This window comes from Leopardus geoffroyi, chromosome B4 (assembly GCF_018350155.1).
Source record: "Leopardus geoffroyi isolate Oge1 chromosome B4, O.geoffroyi_Oge1_pat1.0, whole genome shotgun sequence".
Lineage (NCBI taxonomy): Eukaryota > Metazoa > Chordata > Mammalia > Carnivora > Felidae > Leopardus > Leopardus geoffroyi.
This window is the reverse complement of record NC_059341.1, coordinates 81,763,378-81,773,761: the sequence shown is the minus strand read 5'-3', so window position 1 is coordinate 81,773,761 and position 10,384 is coordinate 81,763,378. Positions and strand designations below refer to the sequence as shown.

At 39.4% G+C, this 10,384-nt stretch overlaps 1 protein-coding gene across 1 annotated transcript; it reads right to left on the bottom strand.

Annotated features, from left to right (window-relative positions):
* Nucleotides 1-8,608: 8,608 nt before the first annotated feature.
* LOC123591833 (olfactory receptor 9K2-like) lies at nt 8,609-9,631 on the bottom strand. The gene has a single exon (XM_045466482.1). The coding sequence runs from the start codon at nt 9,569-9,571 to the stop codon at nt 8,609-8,611; it is 963 nt and encodes a 320-aa protein (XP_045322438.1). The 5' UTR covers nt 9,572-9,631.
* Nucleotides 9,632-10,384: the final 753 nt, after the last annotated feature.

Sequence of the window (10,384 nt, the reverse complement as noted above, 5' to 3'; positions counted from 1 at the left end):
CAGCCAAAATCCCAAAGAGAACCAGTTCCTGCCAGGGAACTTCCTCGCTCCGCGCAAACACCCAACTCTGTGCTTCTGCGGAGCCAAACCTCCGGCAGCGGATCTGACTCCCTCCCGCTGCCACAGGGCCCCTCCTGAAGTGGATCACCTAAGGAGAAGCGAGCTAAGCCTGCCCCTCCTGCCCCTGTGCACCTTGCCTACCCACCCCAGCTAATACGCCAGATCCCCAGCATCACAAGCCTGACAGTGTGCAAGTAGCCCAGACGGGCCACGCCACCCCACAGTGAATCCCGCCCCTAGGGGAGGGGAAGAGAAGGCACACACCAGTTTGACTGTGGCCCCAACGGTGGGCTGGGGGCAGACATCAGGCCGGACTGCGGCCCCGCCCACCAACTCCAGTTATACACCAGAGCACAGGGGAAGTGCCCTGCAGGTCCTCACCATGCCAGGGACTATCCAAAATGACCAAGCGGAAGAATTCCCCTCAGAAGAATCTCCAGGAAATAACAACAGCTAATGAGCTGATCAAAAAGGATTTAAATAATATAACAGAAAGTGAATTTAGAATAATAGTCATAAAATTAATCGCCGGGCTTGAAAACAGTATACAGGACAGCAGAGAATCCCTTGCTACAGAGATCAAGGGACTAAGGAACAGTCATGAGGAGCTGAAAAACGCTTTAAATGAAATGCAAAACAAAATGGAGACCACCACAGCTCGGATTGAAGAGGCAGAGGAGAGAATAGGTGAAATAGAAGATAAAGTTATGGAAAAAGAGGAAGCTGAGAGAAAGAGAGATAAAAAAATCCAGGAGTATGAGGGGAAAATTAGAGAACTAAGTGATACACTAAAAAGAAATAATATACGCATAATTGGTATCCCAGAGGAGGAAGAGAGAGGGAAAGGTGCTGAAGGGGTACTTGAAGAAATAATAGCTGAGAACTTCCCTGAACTGGGGAAGGAAAAAGGCATTGAAATCCAAGAGGCACAGAGAACTCCCTTCAGATGGAACCTGAATCGATCTTCTGCACGACATATCATAGTGAAACTGGCAAAATACAAGGATAAAGAGAAAATTCTGAAAGCAGCAAGGGGTAAACGTGCCCTCACATATAAAGGGAGACCTATAAGACTCGTGACTGATCTCTCTTTTGAAACTTGGCAGGCCAGAAAGAATTGGCACGAGATTTTCAGTGTGCTAGACAGAAAAAATATGCAGCCGAGAATCCTTTATCCAGCAAGTCTGTCATTTAGAATAGAAGGAGAGATAAAGGTCTTCCCAAACAAACAAAAACTGAAGGAATTTGTCACCACTAAACCAGCCCTACAAGAGATCCTAAGGGTGACCCTGTGAGACAAAATACCAGAGACATCACTACAAGCATAAAACATACAGACATCACAATGACTCTAAACCCATATCTTTCTATAATAACACTGAATGTAAATGGATTAAATGCGCCAACCAAAAGACATAGGGTATCAGAATGGATACAAAAACAAGACCCATCTATTTACTGTCTACAAGAGACTCATTTTAGACCTGAGGACACCTTTAGATTGAGAGTGAGGGGATGGAGAACTATTTATCATGCTACTGGAAGCCAAAAGAAAGCTGGAGTAGCCATACTTATATCAGACAAACTAGACTTTAAATTAAAGGCTGTAACAAGAGATGAAGAAGGACATTATATAATAGTTACAGGGTCTATCCATCAGGAAGAGCTAACAATTATAAATGTCTATGCGCCGAATACCGGAGCCCCCAAATATATAAAACAACTACTCATAAACATAAGCAACCTTATTGATAAGAATGTGGTAATTGCAGGGGACTTTAACACCCCACTTACAGAAATGGATAGATCATCTAGACACACGGTCAATAAAGAAACAAGGGCCCTGAATGAGACATTGGATCAGATGGACTTGACAGATATATTTAGAACTCTGCATCCCAAAGCAACAGAATATACTTTCTTCTCGAGTGCACATGGAACATTCTCCAAGATAGATCATATACTGGGTCACAAAACAGCCCTCCATAAGTTTACCAGAATTGAAATTATACCATGCATACTTTCAGACCACAATGCTATGAAGCTTGAAATCAACCACAGAAAAAAGTCTGGAAAACCTCCAAAAGCATGGAGGTTAAAGAACACCCTACTAACGAATGAGTGGGTCAACCAGGCAATTAGAGAAGAAATAAAAAAATATATGGAAACAAACGAAAATGAAAATACAACAATCCAAACGCTTTGGGACGCAGCGAAGGCAGTCCTGAGAGGAAAATACATTGCAATCCAGGCCTATCTCAAGAAACAAGAAAAATCCCAAATACAAAATCTAACAGCACACCTAAAGGAAATAGAAGCAGAACAGCAAAGGCAGCCTAAACCCAGCAGAAGAAGAGAAATAATAAAGATCAGAGCAGAAATAAACAATATAGAGTCTAAAAAAACTGTAGAGCAGATCAACGAAACCAAGAGTTGGTTTTTTGAAAAAATAAACAAAATTGACAAACCTCTAGCCAGGCTTCTCAAAAAGAAAAGGGAGATGACCCAAATAGATAAAATCATGAATGAAAATGGAATTATTACAACCAATCCCTCAGAGATACAAACAATTATCAGGGAATACTATGAAAAATTATATGCCAACAAATTGGACAACCTGGAAGAAATGGACAAATTCCTGAACACCCACACTCTTCCAAAACTCAATCAGGAGGAAATAGAAAGCTTGAACAGACCCATAACCAGCGAAGAAATTGAATCGGTTATCAAAAATCTTCCAACAAATAAGAGTCCAGGACCAGATGGCTTCCCAGGGGAGTTCTACCAGACGTTTAAAGCAGAGATAATACCTATCCTTCTCAAGCTATTCCAAGAAATAGAAAGGGAAGGAAAACTTCCAGACTCATTCTATGAAGCCAGTATTACTTTGATTCCTAAACCAGACAGAGACCCAGTAAAAAAAGAGAACTACCGGCCAATATCCCTGATGAATATGGATGCAAAAATTCTCAATAAGATACTAGCAAATCGAATTCAACGGCATATAAAAAGAATTATTCACCATGATCAAGTGGGATTCATCCCTGGGATGCAGGGCTGGTTCAACATTCGCAAATCAATCAACGTGATCCATCACATTAACAAAAAAAAAGAGAAGAACCATATGATCCTGTCAATCGATGCAGAAAAGGCCTTTGACAAAATCCAGCACCCTTTCTTAATAAAAACCCTTGAGAGAGTCGGGATAGAAGGAACATACTTAAAGATCATAAAAGCCATTTATGAAAAGCCCACAGCTAACATCATCCTCAATGGGGAAAAACTGAGAGCTTTTTCCCTGAGATCAGGAACACGACAGGGATGCCCACTCTCACCACTGTTGTTTAACATAGTGCTGGAAGTTCTAGCATCAGCAATCAGACAACAAAAGGAAATCAAAGGCATAAAAATTGGCAAAGATGAAGTCAAGCTTTCGCTTTTTGCAGATGACATGATATTATACATGGAAAATCCGACAGACTCCACCAAAAGTCTGCTAGAACTGATACATGAATTCAGCAAAGTTGCAGGATACAAAATCAATGTACAGAAATCAGTTGCATTCTTATACACTAACAATGAAGCAACAGAAAGACAAATAAAGAAACTGATCCCATTCACAATTGCACCAAGAAGCATAAAATACCTAGGAATAAATCTAACCAAAGATGTAAAGGATCTATATGCTGAAAACTATAGAAAGCTTACGAAGGAAATTGAAGAAGATTTAAAGAAATGGAAAGACATTCCCTGCTCATGGATTGGAAAAATAAATATTGTCAAAATGTCAATACTACCCAAAGCTATCTACACATTCAATGCAATCCCAATCAAAATTGCACCAGCATTCTTCTCGAAACTAGAACAAGCAATCCTAAAATTCATATGGAACCACAAAAGGCCCCGAATAGCCAAAGGAATTTTGAAGAAGAAGACCAAAGCAGGAGGCATCACAATCCCAGACTTTAGCCTCTACTACAAAGCTGTCATCATCAAGACAGCATGGTATTGGCACAAAAACAGACACATAGACCAATGGAATAGAATAGAAACCCCAGAACTAGACCCACAAACGTATGGTCAACTCATCTTTGACAAAGCAGGAAAGAACATCCAATGGAAAAAAGACAGCCTCTTTAACAAATGGTGCTGGGAGAACTGGACAGCAACATGCAGAAGGTTGCAACTAGACCACTTTCTCACACCATTCACAAAAATAAACTCAAAATGGATAAAGGACCTGAATGTGAGACAGGAAACCATCAAAACCTTAGAGGAGAAAGCAGGAAAAGACCTCTCTGACCTCAGCCGTAGCAATCTCTTACTCGACACATCCCCAAAGGCAAGGGAATTAAAAGCAAACGTGAATTACTGGGACCTTATGAAGATAAAAAGCTTCTGCACAGCAAAGGAAACAACCAACAAAACTAAAAGGCAACCAACGGAATGGGAAAAGATATTTGCAAATGACATATCGGACAAAGGGCTAATATCCAAAATCTATAAAGAGCTCACCAAACTCCACACCCGAAAAACAAATAACCCAGTGAAGAAATGGGCAGAAAACATGAATAGACACTTCTCTAAAGAAGACATCCGGATGGCCAACAGGCACATGAAAAGATGTTCAGCGTCGCTCCTTATCAGGGAAATACAAATCAAAACCACACTCAGGTATCACCTCACGCCAGTCAGAGTGGCCAAAATGAACAAATCAGGAGACTATAGATGCTGGCGAGGATGTGGAGAAACGGGAACCCTCTTGCACTGTTGGTGGGAATGCAAATTGGTGCAGCCGCTCTGGAAAACAGTGTGGAGGTTCCTCAGAAAATTAAAAATAGACCTACCCTATGACCCAGCAATAGCACTGCTGGGAATTTATCCAAGGGATACAGGAGTACTGATGCATAGGGGCACTTGTACCCCAATGTTCATAGCAGCACTCTCAACAATAGCCAAATTATGGAAAGAGCCTAAATGTCCATCAACTGATGAATGGATAAAGAAATTGTGGTTTATATACACAATGGAATACTACGTGGCAATGAGAAAAAATGAAATATGGCCTTTTGTAGCAACGTGGATGGAACTGGAGAGTGTGATGCTAAGTGAAATAAGCCATACAGAGAAAGACAGATACCATATGGTTTCACTCTTATGTGGATCCTGAGAAACGTAACAGGAACCCATGGGGGAGGGGGAGGAAAAAAGAAAAAAAAAAAAAAAAAAAAAGAGGTTAGAGTGGGAGAGAGGCAAAGCATAAGAGACTGTTAAAAACTGAGAACAAACTGAGGGTTGATGGGGGGTGGGAGTGAGGAGAGGGTGGGTGATGGGTATTGAGGAGGGCACCTTTTGGGATGAGCACTGGGTGTTTTATGGAAACCAATTTGGACAATAAATTTCATATATTATTAAAAAAAATAAATAAATAAATAAAGGTGGTGATTCGAAGACAAAAAAAAAAAAAAAAAAAGGAAAAGGGAAAAGGTCAGAATTAAAAAATTATTGTACATACCTTGTCATGGTGAGGTCTGTTAGCTTCTACATCAACCTGAGGATTTTCTTCTGAGTCAGCTGCATGACATTGGGCGTATATTGTTCTAGGTTCAGTTTTACATCCAGTGATCTTTCTTGGTGTTCGTCTGATGTGTGTGTGTGTGTGTGTGTGTGTGTGTCTGGGTGAGAGAAAGAGACAGAGACAAAGGCAGAGACACAGATGGAGACAGAGGGACGGAGACAGAGAGACCACGGTAATGTTTGTACATATGTGCGTGTGAGTCCGATGGTGGCTGTGGGGTGCAGCATATGGTGAGTATAAAGGAACATTGTTCTCCTAACAGTCAACCCTATTGTTAGGTTCTTTTTCTCAGTTTGGTAAAGCATTACTCATTTCCAATAGATGATGATTCAAAGGATGAGGAGCCTCTTTCTTTGTAGGCTCATTCCATTATAGGACCTGAATGTTGTCACGAGTGATTCTGCACTTTACTCATGGGGAAGGGTTAGTAAAATGTGCCTCTCTCATCCTAAACATCTTTCTTCCTCATCTCAGGAAAGAGACAAGACACCATCTTTTTAAAAAAATTTTTTTTAATGTTTAATTATTATTGAGAGACAGAGAGAGACAGGGCATGAGCTTGGGAGGGGCAGAGAGAGGGGGAGACACAGAATCTGAAAGAGGTTCCAGGCTCTCAGCTGTTAGCACAGAGCCCAACGCGGGGCTCGAACTCACAAACCCAGCGAGATCATGACCTGAGCCGAAGTCAGACGCTTAACTGACTGAGCCACCCAGGCACCCTGAGAAAAGACACCATCTTGGCACAGTGACCATTTATCTAAAAATCTTCATCAAGGTTTTCTACCTAGTAAGACCTCTATTTTCCCTAGTAATCTGCATTTTTTTTAAATCTGGGTGTAAGAGATGCATATGTTAAATTATAAAGAGGATACCTAGAGAAAGACATGGGCATAGAGATGACTAGATACAGCATTTGATGATTAGATTCTATTTTGCATTTAATTGGGGGATGGGCTAGATGGGTAATGGGCATTAAGGAGGGCACTTGTGATGAGCACTGGGTGTTGTATGTAAATGATGAGTCACTGAATTCTACTCCTGAAACCAATATTGCCCTATATGTTGGCTAGCTAAAATGTACATTACAAAAAACACTAATTAGAAAAAAAAATAATCGGGGCTTCTGTTGCCTTTTTGGTCATTTTACAGTCTTTTCCTTTAATTTTCTACAGAGAGAAAGGTAAAGACTGAAATAACTAGTAAACTTTTCTCAATCTCTGTGTATGGAAATGAAAGCAGATACACTTGGAGAGCTGGGGACACTTCATGGCACAGAGTAAAGAGAAAGGGGCAGAGAAAGTTAGTGTCTTCCTCTCTCAGACGTAACATGAATAGTGTTGAGAGCAAGAGGAAAAGACAAATCTGATGTGGATTTAACAAACATGAAATTTACATAATTCAATCATTCAAGTGACTCTATGGTGGAGATTCTCTTATACACCCCATTTTTCAGGAAGAAATAACAATGCGGAGATACTATGTAACTTACCTGAAGCTGCAGGGGCAAAAACAGAATTTGAAAGCTCTGACACCTGAGCTTATTTTCTTAACTCTTCCCAATGAACTATTCTTACCCTTATATTTCCTTCCTCATTATTAGGTAGCATTTCTCCAGCACAGATGCTCAGACATTAGAGTCATTATTCACTTCTAGGTTATTCTCATGTGATCAACCAGCAATCAGTATTCAGTTTACTTTACCTTCCATTCTAAAGGTCATCTTTCTTCACTGTCCCTAATAAGACTCCCTCTATTAGAGCCACCATAACCTCTTGGATGACCACACACTTTCTGGGATTACTGTCTTCTCCCAAAGAGCACTTATCTTCCTCAAAGCTACCAGTATGATTTTCGTATAATGACAATTTCAATACAATACTGTCTTTCTAAAATTCCCCAATGCTTACCCCCGTCTACAGAATAAAGGTCAGCTTTCTTGGCCTGACATATAGGTCTGTATGATTTCCATGAATTTCCCTTTAAGTCTCATGCTTCACTCTTTGTCTTGTGTGTTACAAATCACTTATAAACCACATGAAGTTCACCATCAAGTTATTTTCTCCATTTGCACAGAAAGCTATTTGTTTCACTTGGCTTAATGCTATTTGCTTTAAAATGTGCTTAGGAAGTGTTCTTTGACCATAGAACCACTCGCCTTTAGAGACTACACTTTCTTTGTATTTTCCATAAATGTCTTTTTCACTGGACTAACATATGGCAGTTTAGTTCTCTATAGCTATTTTCCCTTGATTTGATAGTGAGCTAGGACTGAAATTTTTCATACATAGGAAACTTCATAGGACAAGAAGGCATCAAAATTCAATAATTATCAATGTGATGAATTAACTCTTACTAGGCCATATATAACAAAAAATGAATTGTCTTTATTTTTGGTTCAGTTTCATTACAGTTGTCTTGTGAAAGGGAGGATAATTACTCTAAGTCAGAAAAACCATTTAATAAGTGTGTCAATCATTCCACCCCTACATAATGGAGAGTGGCTCATATGTCACCTTTAGGGCCCTGTACACTCTACAGAGTATCTGTTTCTCTCACTCAGCACTCGGAAAGGTTTTTTTTTCAGTAAATCTGATATTTTGATCTGTCTTATTATATCAGATTTTGTTACATCTACTGATTATATACACTATATAACATTTGTTACTGACTCAAGATAGACAATACATCCCAACATCATCCTTAGAGAGCCAGCAGCAAACTTGGAATATATTTTCCTTAAAATCAAATTACATGGCAATCATTGTCTTTACTCAAATGAAGATGAAGTATGGAGAAAGCCATTCCATCCCAAAATCGACAGCTAGGCAAAATATAGACCAAATGTATTCTTCAGCTATAAGTACAAGGGATTTAAATAAATAAACTTTCTAAACTTAAATATTTCAAAATCATTGGTGCATTCTTTGTGTCAATGCCTCCCTAGACTGTCATAATACCCATGCCTTTCAGTTATGTCACTGTTAAGATAGAATTAAATAAAAGTATTTTTTTCCCTAGAATCTTTCTCAAAGCTTCTTTGACATCTTTGTTTCTCAGGGAGTAAATCAAAGGATTCAGCATGGGAGTGACTAGGGTGTAACATAACGAGGCCACTTTACTCAGCTCAGGAAATCTATCAGGGATGAAATACATAAAAATCACGGCACCGTACAACACACTCACGACTCCCAGGTGAGAGCTGCAAGTGGAGAATGCTTTCTTACGTCCCTCAGTGGATCTTATCTTTAGAACTGTGGACACAATATACATATAGGACACAATAATGACAATTATGGTAGGCAAAATAATAATGCTGCATAAGAAAAAAGAAACCACCTTAAGAAAGTAGATATCAGAACAAGAAATCCTTTGAAGTGGACGGTAATCACAGTAAAAGTGGTCGATGGCTCGGGAAGCACAAAAGGACAAAGTAAATGTCACGCTGGTCAAAAGAATTGAGCTAAAGCAGCCACAAATATAGGAACCAGCCACCAACTGCATGCAGAGATGTGCTGTCATCTGGACAGAGTAGAGGAGTGGGTTGCAGATGGCAATGAAGCGGTCATAGGCCATGGCTGCCAGGAGAAATCCCTCCGCCACGATGAAGAGGGCAAAGAGAAAGAGCTGGGTCACACAACCCGCAAAGGAGATGGACTTGCTCTCAGACCAGAAGTTGATCATGGCCTTGGGTGCAATAACAGACGAATAGAAGAGATCAATGAAGGACAGGTTGCCTAGGAAGAAATACATCGGTGTGTTCAGCCGAGGATCAGTCATAATAATGGTCATCATCCCAACATTCCCTAGAAGGATCATGGCATACACAAGCAGAAAGATCAGGAAGAGGAGAATGTGGAGCTCAGAGCGGACCCTGAAGCCTACAAGGATGAAGTCAGTCACTTCCGAGTGATTGTCTGTTCCCCTGTCACTCATGGCAGAAACCTGCTGAGAGGCACAAGGAAGAACAAACAAATGAAATCTGGGCTTTGTTTCTAGTAACACAAACACTTTCTTAAGTGTAGACTAAATTAGTTATATCTTAATTAAATATTGCATATAAAACCATGTTAATGTCATAAGGAATCAGGAATTTGAACTATATAATACTAAGTCCATAAGACTGTTATTCTATTAAGCAGTGAAAGAAGTTAAAGGTTATTGTATTTCAGATCATAATTTTGCTGAGTATTTACCAAGGAAGTAATTTAATATATTGTCCAACGTTCATCACGTTTTGAGTTTCTATGCCTAATGTATTTATCGTTAAATAATTATCTTTACCTAAAATAAGAATATAATCTAAAATACAAAGAATACATGTAATCTGTATGATAGTGCCATAGCCATCATGATTGCCTATCAGTGTCTGAATCATTAAAAACAGTAACAAACATATTTAGAAATATTTTTGCCTTCTTTTACCTCTATCTATTTGAATTCCATTATTACTGTGCCAACTCTGAAAACAGAATAAAAAGTGATTAGTTATCAGTATGTTAAAATTAATAACATCAAAGCAATCAGTAAGCCTAGATAGCATTTCTAAAGCTCTTTCCAAATCTCAGGTCAAGGATATTCTTCCCAAATAAATGCATTTTATTGCCTCATTGTATATATTTTATTTCCATTAGTAATTCTGTGATTTCATATATTACATATTAGCCATTTTCTTTGAAGCAGAGAAAGAAGCTGATAAACATTCCAATCTTCACATGACAATGAATAACTTTTTATCAAAGTTGCATC

What these genes read in the sequence shown, in the direction of transcription:
- LOC123591833 (XM_045466482.1), bottom strand. Translation starts at nt 9,571, where the DNA reads ATGAGTGACAGGGGAACAGACAATCACTCGGAAGTGACTGACTTCATC.